This window comes from Ambystoma mexicanum, chromosome 7q (genome assembly GCF_040938575.1).
Source record: "Ambystoma mexicanum isolate Mex_15411 chromosome 7q, UKY_AmexF1_1, whole genome shotgun sequence".
Classification (NCBI taxonomy): domain Eukaryota; kingdom Metazoa; phylum Chordata; class Amphibia; order Caudata; family Ambystomatidae; genus Ambystoma; species Ambystoma mexicanum.
Genome location: NC_090941.1, coordinates 1,033,469,686 through 1,033,487,413, shown reverse-complemented (window position 1 = coordinate 1,033,487,413; position 17,728 = coordinate 1,033,469,686). Strand labels below are relative to the sequence as shown.

General features: G+C 53.1%; 1 protein-coding gene across 2 annotated transcripts in view; it reads left to right on the top strand.

Moving 5' to 3' along the window:
* Positions 1–17,728, top strand: part of NUP98 (nucleoporin 98 and 96 precursor) — a 2,071,147-nt gene that overhangs the window by 1,981,767 nt on the left and 71,652 nt on the right. For both annotated transcript variants that reach the window (XM_069640340.1, XM_069640339.1), the window contains exon 32: positions 5,025–5,133. In XM_069640340.1, the coding sequence (XP_069496441.1) occupies positions 5,025–5,133 (109 nt within the window). The remainder of the gene's footprint in view (positions 1–5,024; positions 5,134–17,728) is intronic.

Here is a 17,728-nt window from a genome sequence, read left to right as displayed (position 1 = left end):
GAACACCCCTCTGCAGAGCAGAAGAGGCAGCCACATCCCTAGTAGAATGGGCCCGTAAGCCTACCGGAGGGTCCTTACCCACCAGACGGTAGCATTCAGAGATTGTCAAGATGATCCATTGGGACATGGTCTGCTTAGAAACAGCTTGACCTAAACGCCTTCCAGCATATCTTACAAATAGCTGATCATCCACTCTGACCCGGGATATGCGTGAGATGTAGAAACTTAAAGATCTCCTAGGATCCAACCTATGGAGCTTCTCCTCTTCCTTACCAGGATGCAGAGGAGAATAGAACGCTGGACGAATTACCTTCTGACTCAAATGAAATTCCGACACAACCTTGGGAAGAAAAGGACGAACCCTAAGGACAACCCTGTCTTTATGTAACACCGTGAAAGGTAGCTTGGCGGATAGTGCCTGCAACTCACTCACTCACTCTGCGAGCGGAAATAACCGCAACTAAAAATACAGTCTTAAAAGACAACCATCTCAACGGACAAGAATGTAAGGGCTCAAATGGGGATCCCACTAGGAACTTTAGAACTAAGTTCAAATCCCATCCCGGCACCTGGAAAGGTGACTGTGGAAACACATTAGTTAGCCTTTTTAGAAACTAAAAGCAAAAAAGAAAAAACCATCGGAATGGCACATGAAAAAGAATCCACATTCTTTACCCTGCACTAGTCGCAGAACTTTCTCCAACGGCAACGGTACAGGGAATTTGTTGCGGGCCTTCTTGCCGAAAGCAACACCTCCATCACGTCTTCAGGGAGGTCCCAATCCTTATACCTCAATCTTTCAGATACCAAGCATGAAGGCTGAGACTTGACCTCTGGATGGAGAAATCGACCCCCCTCCCGTGAGAGCAGATCGCCTCGATAGGGAATACGGTGTGGAGGGCAGATGGACATGTCGAGAAGGTCGGGATACCACGCGCTCCTTGCCCATGCCAGAGCAATGAGGATCATTCGGGAACCGAACCTCGGTAACCTCCGCAACACTTGCGGGATGACGGGGACTGGAAGAAACGCGTACAGCAGTGGGAAGGACCACTCCACTACGAACGCGTCTCCTAAGGCTCCTCTTGGAGGAAATTCCCGCAAGCAGAATCTTTCACACTTTCGGTTGACACTGGTGGCAAAGAGATCCACTTGTGGGGTCCCTCACAGGGTGAAGATCTCCAAAAGAACTTCCTGAGCCAGCTCCCACTTTTGGGAGACCGTGCTCTGCCTGCTCAGTGTCCGCCGCCTAGTTTTCGTCCCCGGCCAGATGAACTGCCGAGATCGCAATTTCCTGCTGGATGGCTCAGAACCAGAGCTGCATCGCCTCTATGCACAGTGGGAGAGACCCTGCCCCCACCCCCCTTTTTGTTGAGGTAGTGCATGGCCATTGTATTGTCCATCAGAATGAGGACATTCTTCCCCCGCACAGACGGCAGAAAAGCCTTCAGGGCTAACCTGACGGCCCTCAGCTCCAACAGATTGATATGGAGTCTGGACTCCGACACACCAACGACCGCTGACTGTCAACTCGTTGGCATGAGCTCCCCATCCCATGAAGGATGCGTCCGTCACAATCATTACCTCTGGCCGGGGTAGCCAAAATGGAGCCCCCTTCATCAGATTGCTTTCGGCGGCCCATCACAGAAGATCCTGGGCGACCAAGGGCGGCACCTGAAAGGGATCAGACATCCTGCCGGAGACTTGGGACGACTGCATATTGAGAGCTCACTGCAGAGATCTCATCCGCAGCCTGGCCTCTGGCACCAGGAGAATGCAGAATGCCATGAGGCCAAGCAACCTCAAGAACTCTAACGCCGGGAGCACCTGGGCATATTGAAACTTGTGCACCATCTGCAGAATGTGATGAGCCCTCACCTGGGGAGGCGAACACAGCCCCAGGGATGTCGAGCACTGCTCCGATGTACTGGAGCCGCTGGGTTGGTGTCAAGTGGGACGACTTTAAGTTGAGGGAGAAGCCCAGCCTGTGAAATGAGTGGCAGGTGACTGACAGATGATCCAGGACTTGCTCGGGAGAGCGTGCCCTGATCAATCATCCAGGTAGGGGGTAGACATGAATCCCTCCTTTCCTGAGAAACTCTGCCACCACCATTAGCTTCGTGAAGACCTCTCTTTTTCGGGATCAAAAAATATGGGGGATACCATCCCTTGTTCTTCTCCGCTACAGGCACCAGTACTTTGGTGCCTTTCTCCAGCAGGAATTTGATTTCCTGCGCAAGGAGCGGATCTGGACTCTTCAAAGAGAGCTTCCCCGGTAGATTGCCGTGAGGCCTCTGCCGGAAAGGAAGACAGTAGCCTTGGGCTATGATCTCCAGAACCCACACATCTGAAGTAATGGCACGCCATTCTACAAGATGCTGCGCCAGCCTTCCCCCCCCCCAACCGCAAACCATGGGACATGGCCTCATGACTGAGCTGAAGCAGCTGCGTCAGTGCCTGAGGACAAAGAGGCAACTGCCCGAGCAGCTTTGGCACCTCGAGTACCTTGTTTTCCATCTCTGGTACTCCTACTTTGGCCTGTTTGACTGGTGGCTCCCCTCGATCGACCAAAGGAAGAGTAGTATCGAATGGAACCTCCCCTCCGTTGCTGTCCCCTAGGACGAAAAGGCGGAGGTTGGTGTACTGCAGCACTCAACAACTTTGCTGCAGCTTTGGAGGTCTGCAACCTCTCAAGGCTCTCGTCAGCCTTGCTGCCAAAAAGATGTTCACCATCAAAGGGCATGTTGAGAAGCCGGGACTGTACATCAGGAGCAAACCCTGACTTCCGCAACCACGCAAACCTGCGCATCACGGTGCTCGCCGCCATGGACTGGCTGACAGTCTGCCACGTCCAGACCCGACTGAACGGATTCACACATGGCATCCTTGCCATTCTGAACGAGGGCAAGAAAACCATCCTGTTCCTCCCCTTCTGGAATATGTTCAGCCGCCAAAGATGCACAGTTCCACAGAGTGTGAGTGAATCTTGCCAAGGCACAAACGGAGTTGGCTGCCTTTAAAGCCATTCCCCCAGATGAAAATACTTTCTTCGCCCAACCGTCAAAGCGCTTGTTGTCCCTATCCGGCGGGATGGTAGGGTACGCAGCCCGCTTTGCTGGGGCTGTAGCCGCCTGCACCACCAAACTCTCCGGAGTGGGGTGCGTAGACAAGTAGCAGGGGTCACCACTGGCTGGACAGTATTTTTTCGGCAACGACTTATTCACTGCTGGGAGAATCTCCGGAGCAGTCCAAGCCGCCGCCGCCCTATCTTTGTAAGGCCATAAGAAATGGCAGCACCGGGTCAGTGGCTGGACCTTGGTCCAATATATCTGTCAGGTCATCCTCCAGAAAATCCACAGATGGAGCAGACCACCCCAAGTACTCCGTCACCCTCGACATGAGACGCCTGTAGGAAGACTCAGCGTGTGTACCAGGCTCTGGCCTGCCAAACTCCACCTCCGGGGAGGTGTCCAGATTGATGTAGTTATTCCATCTGGCTATGATCAGAGAACAGTTCGTCATGAACCTCACGAGGAACAAACCCCTCAACATCTGACCCTTCATCCACCTCTGAGATATAATCCAAAGGCTGGAATAAATCCCTGGATGAGGGCACAGAAAAAGGCTGAAACACAGGCCTCACTGATTTACTCAGGGCCTTCCTCTGAGTTTCCACCGTCCTCCAGGGTACCTCCGCTAAAGCCTCCACAAAAGACATCGAGGGCGTCGACAGAATCGACTTCGAGCGAGGCGCCGATGACTTTGACAACAGCTTCGAGGCCGGAGCCCCGAGCGCGTCCTTCAACGGCCTCAGCGCCAATGGTGTTGATGACTTCATCAGTATCGGAGCCTCGAGAGAGTCCCTCGATGGACATGGCGTCGATGCCTTCTTAGAAGGCTTCACAGGCTCCAACGGTCTCAAGGGCGTCTAGGACAGGGACCTGGAGTGGGCACGGCTAGATGATCGCGCCGACCGCCCGAAGGCATGCGAGCAGTGGCCCTAGGGCGTTCCTTGCCGGCTTCTCTCGAAGGCGCGGACGGAACGGAGCCCTGCAATTCAAAAATCGCCATCGCCTTGCAAAATGCGACACATTCCGCCGGAGATGAATGCTTGTTGGGACAAGCTACCCACCGTCTGGCAGAGTCCTCGGACGAGGAAGGGACGGGGAAGGCAACCGGTGACGGTGCTTCCGAGAGTGCCTAGAAGAGGCAGAGGAATGGCGGGAACCACTCTGGGACCGAGACCCCCTGGACTTAGGCTGACGCATAGAATCGCCCCTCGAATCGTCGGTCGAAAGCCCTGCGGATTTTGGCTTACGGGGTTTGGAAACCCTACCTACAGATAACTTCTTCCGCTCCCGCAAGGCCTTCAATATCAAAGACTGGCATTCATTGCGGTGGCGTGGCTCTCGCCGAGGCACCACAGGCAGACATTGTGCGGGTCCGTAAGCGACCTCTTAGAACCGCAGTCCTGGCACTTCTTGAAACACGACCGCGGGGTAGAAGACGAAGACATATTTCGCAAACAACCAAGTTCGAAGAACCGATAAACGGGAGAAGAACCGAGGCACGCCGATATTCCGAAGCGAACACGTTCCTGGAATAAACAGAACTGAGGCTACGGGCATCGTGCGGACTACATATAACATACGGTGACATCGGCTCTCGAGGGACAGCGTATCAACGTCCTCGACGTAGGACGCCGAAATATTTTCTGAAGAAGCACAGCTGTGGTGATTACTGTCATAGATGTGGAATACGTCGGAGGACACAATCCCCTCGAACAAGAATTACAGGTAAGTAACTTGTACCATCTTGATTGTCTACTGTGCAGCTGGGCATATGTATTACACAAAAATGGACTTTACTTTTCCTCTCCTGTAAAAAATGTTACTGGTGTCTTGAATTTCAAGAGCAGATCGCTCTCGTTTGGCTACATCGTGTACCTACTAAACTGCACAAACGGAATAGTACACCATGCACAGGGACAAGAAGAATGACTGACTATTGTGTATTTTATGCAGGGTTGTTCAGGATACGAGTTGGAGAGGTTGCACACAAAGGTGACATCACTGTGTAGTCGGATAGAACAATTGCACTGCCACAATGCCAAGGACCGTCTAGCTCAGTCAGGTAAGAGTCATCAGCGTGAATGTGTATGTGTAATAGAGTAGTGGAGTGGGGTGTGAACAACATTTTCTTTCGAAGTCTGGATACGTTGTCAATTATTCTCCCTCAAATGGCTTGCCTTGCTGCAAAATCTATTAAGGGGCCTCTTAGCCCTACCAGCCAGAGAGACAAAGGCCTAGTGCCAAGCCCAGATCAGTCGAAAGTGGTGTTGTTATCAAATGCTCATGCATGTCCATTGTTAAGCTTAGTGGTAATCATTTCAAGGAGTATCAGATTACAAGTTTGTTTGCTGTGGTATGGGAAGAATATTGTTGGCCTCCCTTAAGTGGGAGAGCCAATCCCCAACAGGCCAGGAATATGCATATTAAGAGGTTGAAAGTCATAAATCCTTCCTCTGGCAAGTGGCCCTGAACCTTTTGTATTTTCTGGGTCAACTTTACTGACTTTTTTCCCCGGATGTGTCCATATAGGCTTCCTCATCCAAGATGGGACTGATGTGCCATCTGAAGGGCCTTACATTTATTAGAGCAAGATATCTCAGATTGTTCCTATGACTAATTGGATTCTGCTCCGCAGGAGTACAAGGATGAGTGAGTCGAGGGTAAATTGTCCCACTCAGCACTCGTATTCCTACGAACCAAAATAAAACGCAATCATAAGGGTAAAACAGTGACAGTTAAGAGAGCTACTACCTCCTTCGCCTTTTGTGCTAATGTGGGCCGTGGGAAGGCTAAACTGTCAATAGAGGTCCCTAGCTCACAAAAGCAGTAGCTTTCCCTGGAAAGTGCAATACCATACATGGGATTTCCTGACCCAAGAGGGCTGGAAGAATGTTGAGCTACAAAATGGCCAAAGAATAAGCAGAAAACTGTAACGCTCACCTGGTTCCCACGGGGGCGCTGGTCTAGTCTGGATTGCTGTGGCCTCTTCTAGCGTGATGCGCAGGACCCGGAACACCGATTGGACAGGACCTCCAAATCGTGCTTGCCTGGCCCGTAGGAATATCCTTCTGCAGATGAGAAAGGGGATTAACAGTCTGCAGAATAGTGTGCTAGCTCCCCCCTTTTCCTTTCGTTCCTCTCTAACTTTCTCCAAACCCCGGTTTAAGCTCACGTTATGGTTTGGAAGGATGAACTCTCCATCCTGCTTCTGGTGCAGGGGCGCGCGTTCGTCCAGTTACTTCACTGGTTTTCAGAATGGCGCTGGCAAAATCCACTTGACTTTCCTGAGCGATGCACCGTAAGTATGAAAGTTCAAAGTTCAAGTGAGGCCCCCTTTATGTTGTCTTTCTAACCTGTGATCTGTCCTTTATTTCAGGTGCAGAATGAAGGCGATGCGTCAAGGGGTTAAACTGCCGAGGTGAGTAGTGATGAGGGCGATCCCTCTAAATGTCCTTATCATTCCCCAGTAATGTCTCTTGTCCTTTCCCCATAGGGGCCGGGGTACGGTACCTGCCAACGGGGCGGCGCCGACCCGAAATGTGGAAGAAAAGCCGGTAAGTATTATGGCTGTTAATCAGGCTTTCCTTCTGTGTTCCTTCTGCTCATCTTTTGTTTCTTCCTCTCTCCCCTAGGTGCAGAGATGTGGCGTCCGATGCTGGCTGCCGCGATGGAGCCGGGAGATGTCTCGAGGACAGGTGAGTGAAGCGTGGCGCTGCAGCGAGCAACGCGATGCTTTTAAATGCAAGTCTTTCTTCAGGGATGCTGGTGAGAAGATTCCGGATGCAGGTAAGAAGTTTGAAATAGTCCTTGGTTTTCACCTTTCTCTTCTCTTCCTTCCTTGCAGGTCTTCCAGGTTCGAGGCGGGCGTGGCTGGAGTCCAGGAGCAGACACGGTGAGCGTTAAGCTGCAGGAAGCAGAACAACGTGAAGCATGAGCTGCTGTCTGGGCGTGGCTTAAATAGCCTCAAAAGAAGTCCCAGGTATGTATCCTTCCCCAACTAGGTATGTATCCTTCCCTGGCCACGCCCGAGTGAAAAAATAGTCCCTATGAAAAAAGTGTCCCTTTCAGGTCTCAGGGAGGCCTGAAGCGTGCAGCATGGTCTGCATCAGGTAAGTGCACAAAACACCTCCCTTTATGAGCCTGGCGCCAAAGGCGCCAGGACTGAGTCCAAAGAGCCCCTATAAGGGGCCGCTGGGCTTTTACCCCAGGGCATGATGCCTGCTTCCGGGGGTGCTGGGCCTGGCCTGGTGCTCCGGGGGTAGGCATCATGACAAAAACCTTGTGGCATGGCCATCTCTGGGTGCGCTAATCACTTTAGCTTTAAAACTGTATTTCTCCTCTAAACCAATCACTGTCCTCTGCGTCATACTGACTGCCCCCATCCAATGACCGTCCTCTCCCTAAGCACCACCCCTGTGGGCCATCTTCAGATTTTTACTGCATGCATCAGTGTTGGGAGTACTCTTGTTGCTCTCCAAGCTATTTTTTTTCATATTTCAAGTTTTTTTGGGACAAATCGTGAGTACATTTTGACGGATTTCCATCTCATCGTTTGACCAAAGGTCGACTACCGACAGCGGGAACCTATCTACTAAGATCATACTAGTAGCAGACTTTCATAGAATTTCGAGAAGGTCTGGGCTTGGCCCTACTTCGTTTAAGATGCCTCTTTAAACTCTGCGGGAAATGTGGATTGAGGAATGTGTATGTCGAAGATCGACACCATAAATGCCTGTATTGCCTGCATCCGGACCTTGATGAGGGATGCAAGGTCTGCCAGAGATTTACGAATAAAAGATGAAGAAATACCGCTACAGCAGGCTGGCGACTTGGTTGAAGTCTGGTAAGACCTCTGACTGAGGGCATGGTCATGCTTCACCCAGGACTGGCCTACGCCAGGAACGAACTCCCTCAGAAAAGAGGTTGAGGTCCTTTAAATACGCCACTCTCCTGGGGGTCCAAAAGAAGGCCAGGCTGCACAATGTTAATCCCTGGGTTCGCTGCGGTTGCGGGTCCCAGCATGGGAAGGACAAGGTCGCTGTCACCAACTACTTCTATGGCGAACCTACCAGTGAGGGAGTGCTCCCTCGAAGAGAATGATCTTGACCCTGGCAAAGCTGCGCTTTCCATCGGCAGATAAGCGTTGGGCAGAATCCTGTGCAGTTCCCTTAGGGAGCACTACAGAAGATTAGGACTGCAGGTGTGAGCAATAAATCCCCTTTGATATAAGTCTGCACCACAAAGATTTAGTCGGTAGCTGTGGCTAAGCAGTCAGATGTATCCCAAGAGGGAGATGAGCAGTATTCAGGGTTTACACATTGGGACTACAGTGCTATGGTACAAGGAAACACTGACCAAAGCTTTGTATTAAAAAGAATATATATTTCTGATGTTTGTTAATCTGCCTAGAATCACATGCTGTGCATAGTCAGACATCCAGTGGTCACTGCAGAGTATTGTATTTTGTGTTTCGTAGTCGAAAAGGGGACGTCGACAAGGTTTGTCTGTAACACTATCCCTATAGTGACGTGCAGTGTACCCACAATCCCTCACGCGTCGAGGTCCCTCAGATTGTTTTTTTCCGCCCAGATATTGGTCGCCTATACGCAGAGCTCCTCGAGAGACATTACAAAAAACTTTATTCGGCCTTTGGTCGGCCTTAACTTATATTATTACTTGCATTCCTCCTTCGGCGTCGTAGCTGCAAAGCTGTTCACCGGCGATCAAGATCTCTGACAGCGAACACGTGGCCTGGCCTCAACAGCCAAATACAGTAGGGAGAGTGGGGTCGTGGGACATTTCTCCAGCATGGGGTCTGGCATGGATTCACATGCTCATGAATATTCCCCGTCCTCAGGCTGGGAATCCTTGGTAAAGAAAAAATCAGTATCGGTTTCGTTTCTGATCTCTTTCTTAGTAGTAACCAATCACTGATCTCTGGGTCATACTGCCCCCAGCCAATGACTGCCCTCTCCCTAAGCCCTGCCTCCGGCAGCCATCCTCAGATTTTTATTGCACGCTCAAGTGTCCTCGTGTTTAGCTCTTGTGTTATTTACTGCGTTTTCACGCTTTTTCAGGAGATTTTCTAATTTTTTCGGTTTAATCGAGCCTCAAGCTCCACCGTTTCTACTTCCGATAACGGGGACCTGTTTCAGAATTCTTCTACGCCCCTCAAGGGTGAAGTTTTCGTCGGGTTTACACTTCTTGGAGGACTCTGGAAGATCTGCGGCCTACCTCAACGGACATGGCCCAGGACAAGGGAAGCTCGAGGCCCGGATCCAAGCTGTTCGGGTGCTGCCCTGGATGCGGATTACAGAACGTTTTCAAGGAGGACGAGCATTCGCAATGTCTCTACTGCCTTCATGAGTACAAGACGCACGTGGAGAAAGACTGTGCGTCCTGCAAGAACCTTTCGGAACGGACCAAACAAGATCGTCGTTCCCGCCTCGCCGCCTGGCTGGAGAAGGGCACAGCAGGGGAGAAGGCGAAGAAGTCTGAGCGGGCTTCTAAGTCCTGTGAGGGAGCCCCAGCGATGGGGGCCCAACAGAAGGCCAAGCACCGCAAGTCTGCGGGTACCGGGTGTAAAGGACCGGTGGGGGGTGTCTCTATATGGTAGAAGAGAGGCACAGAGGACCCCAGCCAAGATTCTCTAGTACGGTAGCAATGGACGAGCAATCGAGGCCGAGCTTCTCAGGAGGTGATGCAGGCTGGTTCTTAAGTACAGTGTAGTCCCCAAGCCCCCACAAAGGGATGTCCACACACTGTATTGTTTAGAACACAGTCTTTATATAATCAATATTCAAGGTTATGTACACTTATCACAATAACTCACTTTGTACTTAGGAAAATCAACAATGGCAAATATATACAATTCTAAAGTGGTACCACCCTTTGTATTAGATCTCATTCAAGTGCATCAACAATACTGTAACAATGTCACACAGATCAATAGAGCGAAACCAGCAATAGAGAGAGGGGAGAAAATAAGATGGTTGAGCAATAGGCAGAATACTGGCCCCTATCACTAGACACAGTTCTGTGTGGAGATCCCCCCACCTGGGCAACCTGTAAAATAAAGATATAGCACAAGCCCAGTCCATATATTGTTCTGCAAGTCTTATTCCCTCCTATAATGTTTTTACCCCCCCAATGTACCTGGTGGAGTCGAGTTCTTCGAAGCGGCGTCGACAGATCCTTCTTGAGCGACCCCCTTTCAAGCGGGAGTCACGGATCGTCGAATGGCGTCGAGAAGCATCGAGGAACTCGGCATTCGGCGACAGGGAATCGACGGCCCTTCTTGAATGCCTTCCCTTTCAAGCGGGAGACACGGGGCGTCGAACGTCCGTCGACAAACAGGGTAGAACGGCGTCGATGAGGCGGCAGCTCCGTCCGAGCGGTGCTCGTCGGCGTCTTGCAAGGCAGAGGCGTGCGGGGCACCTCGGTGACAATAGTTCTGGACCGCAAAGATTGTGGAGATGGAGGCCCAGCAAGGGCGTCGAGTCGTTCGCGTCTTTGTGGTCTTCGGGTGGCGGGAAACCCACCGACAGGTTTCTCCTCGGCGCGTTGGTCGTCCTCGACTTTCTCCGGCAGGATAAAGCGGTCGACGGTGCGGACGAGGGAGTCCTTCGATTGGAATGTTCTTAGGCAAAGGAGCGGACGGCTCCGGTCGTCGGCGGCAAGGCGTCAAGTGGTTCCCACGGCTGGGCAACCCAACTTCGACGAGCCTCCAGCGGTTACACAAACCTGCGAACCCTGGTCGACGACAATGGACTTCGACGGCGTCGATGTCCGGGTGCTTCACTTCAATCTCCTCGGCGGTCCCGTCTCGGGTCGGCAGCCTTTCGAGGGTCTGTCTTCCAGGGCACTTCGGCGAAGATGGAGCGGTGCTCGATGGTCCCTCGGAGCACGGGAAGAGGGCGCCTTACCAGGTCCTCTCTCGGGTCAGTCTTCGATTTCGGCAGCCTTCGGATCGGTCGAAGCAAATGCAATAGCAAGTCTTCTTCTTCCAGCTGGACGTCGAGGATCAGCAGTTCCAGTTACTCTTTAGAGTGGAGACTCAACTCCAGAACGCTTCTGAACGTTCCCTGAACCTTCTGAACAGTGGTGAGAGGTCCCCAGATATACTATTCTGTCTCTCATCCACACTGCTGGCACACACTCAGCAGCCAATCATACAGAAGGGCATTCATGCAGTCAGTCAGCCAATCAGGCACACAGTGCATTCAGGCCATACTCCTCCCTTTCAGACACTCACAACAAGGAATGTGGATTGGGACAAGTACCCAGCCATTCAACACTACACACTGCATTCAGGCCAGTTTCGGGCAGGGCTGTCTCAGTCTTTGTCTCTCATGCCAGAAACCAGACACCACAACAAGGAGTGTATATTGGTCACCCACTCCATTCACCCAGGTCCCACCCACAGGAGGTACCCACAACATACAGTCACTGGGGAGGCTCCAGCCAGTCTAGCTGGGCCTTCACAACAACACCATATATGGAACTTCCACCCAACAGCCAGTCAGGGGGAAGGGACAGAGTCAGGGCTTCCCTGGACTTTGGGAAACAAGGTATCAGGCCAAAGGAAGCAAGAGGCCACAGGGGCCATCTTGTTTCCTAGCAGGAATCAACTGATCCCAATGGCAGGGCCTGGGTATCCCAAAATGGAGGACACCCAGAGCACCTGTCAAATTCAGCATGGAGCTGCCACCAGCCCATACCCTGCTCTGTGGGCCACCCACAGGTGCCCATAAACATACACTAGGGGTACAGGGTTGTACCCCTACCCATGGGTGCCATAAGGGTATCCCATGGGTCTGTTCACCAAACCAAAAGAGAGAGCTGCACTGCCAGGAGTCCCACATGGACTCCTGGGCAGAAAACATGACGGAACACACGATAAAAAGCAGTAAAGGACAAGGATTCAGAGGCCCTGTCCCTCTGATGCATTTCCAGCATCACACCGGGAGCGCCGAAAGGTCGGGCTCTTGGTTGCCGAGCAGGGTGCTACTTCCCCGGCAGGTTCGACCACGAGCCAGCGCTCTGGTTCGGGGACGAGGAAGTCCAAGAACCCGGGTAGGCCGCTGGAGCGGACCCAGTCGATCTCGAAGGGGGAGCGAGGCGCTGACCCTCCCCCCAAGGCGAAGGCCCAGGGCGCACCTAAGGTGATGAGGGCTTTGATCCACCCGGCAAAGACCTCTACCGAAGTGGTCGCTGCGACCCTGGCAGAGCCAGCTGAGACTACGCCAGTGGAAACGGCCTCTGGGCCCAGAGTATCCCTGCCACCGCAGAGGGAATCCTCTTTCCAGCCCATCGCTAAGACCCCCGTGAAGCCCCCGGCTAAAAAAGAGGGGGGGGCGGTGGCCATTACAGACTCGGAATCAGCCTCTGAGGAGGAACTGGTGGAAACGGAGAAGGGCCTCAACGAAAGGTCCATAGGCCTCAACGAGAGGTTCGAGAAGTTTCGATCCCAGGGGACGGTCCCTGCTGACATGATCGAAGATAGCGACGATGACGACGAACAGGTCCCAGTGGAGCGGCCATCCCGTCTGTCGCAGCCATTGCCCGAGCCCAGGATAGCTAGGCGGCCATTTTGTTGGCAATCCAATCCTTTACCACGGACCCCAACGAAGGAACCAGAACCAGGCCCGTCAGGAAGCCCTCCGAACAAGCAGAGGAGAGTCCACCCCGCTCCGCCCTTTGTGCCTGCGAGACTGGTGGACCCCTCATCCCCCTCGCCGGACCCTAGAGAGGGTACGGCGACGGATACAGCGACGAGGACGGACGGCGACGATGACACAGCAGACATCCTGTCGTCACAATCCCCCCCCCCCCATCCACCATCCAACCACCTCCCCCCTACCCCCCACCGCGGGCGTCCACAGCCGACGAGATTGGCTCTTTCCACGCCATGATAACCAGGGCATCCGAGCTCTTTCAGCTCTGCCCTGAAGAGCAGAAAAAGGAGGGGTTTCTGTACCAACGACGAGAGGCCAAGAGGAAGACGGTCCTTGCGGTGCCTTTACTCGACGACATCTGGGACGAGGGGCTTGCTGTCCTCAAGAACTCTTCCACGACACCCGCCAAGAGGGACAGGTACGAGAAGAAGTACCGAGTCCCCGATGCCGCTGTTAGGGAGAATTCTCTGTTTAGGCTGAATTTCCTAACCTAGTGAGTCCCCCAGCAGCTTTGCTGGATTTCTGGGATTTATTTTTCTCTCCTGCCAAGAGTGAGACTCTTTTACCCTCACTCTTGGGCATGATTTGAGTGTGTTTCTTTGAATCTAGATGTGTTTAATGGGCTATGGGGTCTTTTTCTCCATAGGGCTACATGTGTTTTTGTGATGTGTTACACAGCACACTCAGTGCAGTGACACAGGGGTGTCTTAGTGACCCCCCAGTATAGACTCCATACCCTGGGACTGACTGCTGTCTCCCAGGGCATGTAAAGTCACCATTGACTTTGCTAGTCTTAAATTCTGAACAGAACCAGTACAAACCATCATATTGTGGACGTACTGGCTGGGGCAATTCGATTGCCCAGGGTCTGTTAGTCGAGGGGGCATGGCTCTGTCCCCCCTGATCGAGTTTTGGCTGGTGGCAGTGGATACTACTTTTTATATTCAACCGCAAATATTTTCCAATGGGATTTCCCATTGTTTTAGGCTACTATCTTTATTTAATTATTTATGGTAGCCTCGAACATACCGCCGGTTTATTTAATTAATATTAATTCTCCGGTTGGTATTTTTTGCCAAAACTTGATTCTAAAATGGCGTTTGTGTTCTCTTCTGTGACTCCAACCCAAGTCGAGCCCTTTGTTCCACTTTTTGGCGGGCTTCTCCACAGAAGCCCTCCAAAGTGGTGCCACTATGTCTGGGGTACTTAGGAGGGGTGGAGGGGAATTTAGGCACCCTGGACTGAGTTGCCTAGGCAACTCAAGTCGCACTCCATCCTGATTGGCCCGGCTCACCACTTAGCATGTTTGAGTGACAGCTAGGCTGAGTGAATGGGGGTTTGCTGCATAAAAGCAGGGCTTTGGGGACTGGAACGACAGAAGTCGCCACAGGACCTAAGAATCCGACGAGGGAGAAGCTGAGCCGACCTGCCACGACACCACCACCGGTGGAGCCCTGCTGGACTGCCTCACCACTTTTCCCAACGACAGAGGCGATCTCCCGCCAGAGAGTCTGCTTCCTTTGACTGGTGGGGATAACCAGTTTCACCGTCTTTTCGCTTTCCCGACGTACCTCGTGGCCGCCTTGCCCGTGCCCAGCACCCCGGCAACCGGGATACCACGTTTTACCACGACCGCAAAACCAAGGTACCACCTTTAACCAGAAAACTCAGCGGCTGGTTTCTTCCCTGGTAGTGCAACGACCTTTATCTTTCCTCCAAGTCGAAATCTTCTCTTCCCCTGGACGACGACGCAACTTTCACCCACTACCAGGAACAACTGCCACCGCTGGAGGATCCTTCCCACTTAAGGTACCGTGTTCCGCCTGGCTTCTCTTGCTACCGACTGTACGGGGTAGATTTCGCCCCCGGCTTTCGAACCTGGGTTAGCCTGGGACACTTTGGCTAAACTTTTCTAAGCCTCTCTAAACTCTTATTGAACCCTCTGCAAGACTTTTCTAAGCCTAGTGTAACTGTGTGTTCTTGGGCGCATTTGTGCTCTACTCTCTCTAAGAGTGGGCCCAGCCTTTGGACTTTGGCTCACCAGTGACTTTTCGCTCTCTGCCTTGCTAACAGTGTTCCTGAATCAGAGTGGTGTACCTCTTTATATTCTGTCTTTTTCCCTCCCTTTCTCACAAACTTATTAGAGTGCAATCTAGTTAAGCGCTCACCTCTGTATGAAAATAAGTGGTGTTTTACTGTGATTTATCTAATAGGGAAAAAGGGGTGTATATATCATAATAGTAACTGTGTTTAGTATAAGTTTACAATAAGAGTGCTGGAGTGTTTCAACTGTGTGTTTTTAAATAAATAATTATATACTTTGATACCAAAGCTCTGGTCAGTGTTGTATTATTGTATCTGAGTGCCTATTGAGTATACTTTGCATACTGCCTAACTCTTCTTGAGGGACGTCTGACTGCTCAGCCACAGCTACCAGGTAAATCTGGGTGGTACAGACTGCTACCAAGTGGGTTTACTGCCAACACTTGTAGTCTTAAATCTTTTGCAGTGTTCCCTAAGGGAACTGTACAGGTTTCTGCCTAACAGCCGCCCCCTTGTGCCTCAGGGCCCAGCCCACGCCGGACTCGGTCGTCTCGGCAGCGGCTAAGAAGAAGGCAGCGGGTGCGGCGGCTTCAACTTCCACTTCCCCGCCGGACAACGAGGGCAAGAAGTTGGACTCTATGGGACGACGAGTCATCTCGTCGGCGGCGGCGACGATTAAGGCGGCCAATGCCTTAGCGATCGTGGTCCGCTACGACAGGGAGCTCTGGTTCAAGATAGCTCCACTGCTAGACTTCCTGCCTGATGACAAAAGGGCAAAGGCCCTAGAAATTCTGCAGGAAGGCGAGGTGGCGTTGGATCACGCCATAACGGTGGTAACGGACATTGCTGATACCGGATTTCGCCAACTGGGCTACAGAGTTTGCCTCCAACGACGAGAATGGCTCAAGGCGACAGACTTTCACCAGGATGTCCAGACCAGAGTGTTGGACATGCCGTTCGACGGCAACAACCTTTTTGGTAAGGCGGTGGACTTGTCTCTACAGGCCATCAAGACTGACTCGGAGACGGCCTGGGCCCTTGGGGTTTCGGAGCTCCGGAGGCAGACGGGGTGCCTCCAAAGGATCCAGCGGTGGCGCCTCCACTTTCCGCCAGACGGCCCGCTCCTCTTCCCAGGAGGCCTACAGAGGTCGTGGCAAGCAAGGGGGATCCCGCCGTCGTCGCCAAGGTGGCAAGGCCGCCTCCAAGCAAGACTGACCAGGCCGGGTTGTCGGGGGGGCCCCCACCGAAGCACCCCGGTGGGAGGCCGGCTGACGAAGTTCATCAGCGTGTAGGAGTCCATCTCCACCGATCGTTGGGTGTTGGACACCCTGGCCAACGGGCACTCGCTGGAATTCCAAAAGAAGTGCCCTCGCATTCCTCCCGTGGCCAGGAAGGAGAATCATGTCCCTCAACTGCTGTTGGAGGTAAAGGCGATGCTCAAGAAAGGTGCCATCGAGCTCGTCCCCAGGAGGCTCCGGGGCTCCGGAGTGTACTCAAGGTACTTCCTTGTCAGAAAGAAGACAGGCGGTTGGCACCCCACCCTGGACCTGCGTCGGTTAAACAAGTACATCAAGGCGCAGAAATTCAGGATGGTCACCCTCCAGCACGTGCTAGGTCAGCTGGAGGAAAGCGACTTCCTGTCGTCGTTGGACCTGGAGGATGCTTACTTCCACATCCCCATTCTAAAAAGGCACAGGAGGTTCCTCAGGTTCGTGGTTCAGGGACGTCACTACCAATTCAGAGCCCTACCGTTCGGATTAAAGTCGGCACCCAGGGTGTTCACCAAGTGCCTGGCACCAGTGGCGGCGCGGCTGCGCCTGCAGGGGATCCACGTCCACCCCTACCTGGACTGGCTAATCCGGACAAGGACGAGGGAACTCGCCGTCGAACATACGGCGAGGACCGTACGGTTACTCACGGAGCTGGGGTTCGCCATCAACTACCCCAAATCCCACCTGGTCCCATCGCAAGTAGCACTGTTTCTGGGAGGGAAACTCGATACAGTGGGGCAATTGGCCTCCCCTTCAGAAGAGAGGACCAAGACCATCCTGGGCAAGGTGCGGCACCTGTTGACCACGGACGTGGTCGGGGTGAGGTCCATCAAGTCCCTTCTCGGGATGATGTCCTCATGCATCTACCTTGTACCCCTTTGCAGACTTCGGATGCGTCCACTGCAGGTGTTCCTCGACGCCCGCTGGTTTCAGGCAAGGGGCTGCTTCGAGGACAGGATCCCTCTCGACGAGGAGTTCTGTCGGGCGATCCTATGGTGGGGCACCCGGGCTCACCTCACTACAGGCACGGACTTTCAAACCCCGGCGTTTCAGGAGACCGTGACGACGGACGCCTCTCTGGAGGGTTGGGGGGGCCCACACCAGAGATCTCCACGCAAGAGGCCTTTGGCTCCCGGAGGAGAGGTCTCTCCACATCAACATTCTGGCGCTCCGAGCAGTGTTCTGGGCGCTCAAGTCGTGCCTTCCGTCCCTCAAGGACAAAGTGGTGAGGATCTTCACCGACAAAACCACCACGATGTTCTACATATGGAAGCAGGGGGGCACCAGATCCCCAGCCCTATCCAAGGAGGCCCATGATCTGTGGCACTGGGCCGTTGCCCAGGGGATGTTTCTGGTTCCCTTCCACTTGGCAGGAATAAAAAACACCATCGCCGACTCGCTCAGCAGGGAGCTGCGCTCGTTTCACGAGTGGGAACTGCGACAGGATCAAGTGGATCGGCTCTTCTAACGTTGGGGCAAACCCCAGATCGACCTGTTCGCGACGGCGGCGAACTTCAAGTGCCAGGGGTTCGCCAGCAGGTTCCCACACCCGAGGAGCATGGGCGATGCTTTCTCGTTCCCCTGGGACGGCCTGTTTCTCTACGCGTTCCCTCCGTTGCTACGCCGCCTCATCAACCAGCTCAAGAGGTCCAGGTGCAGGATGATC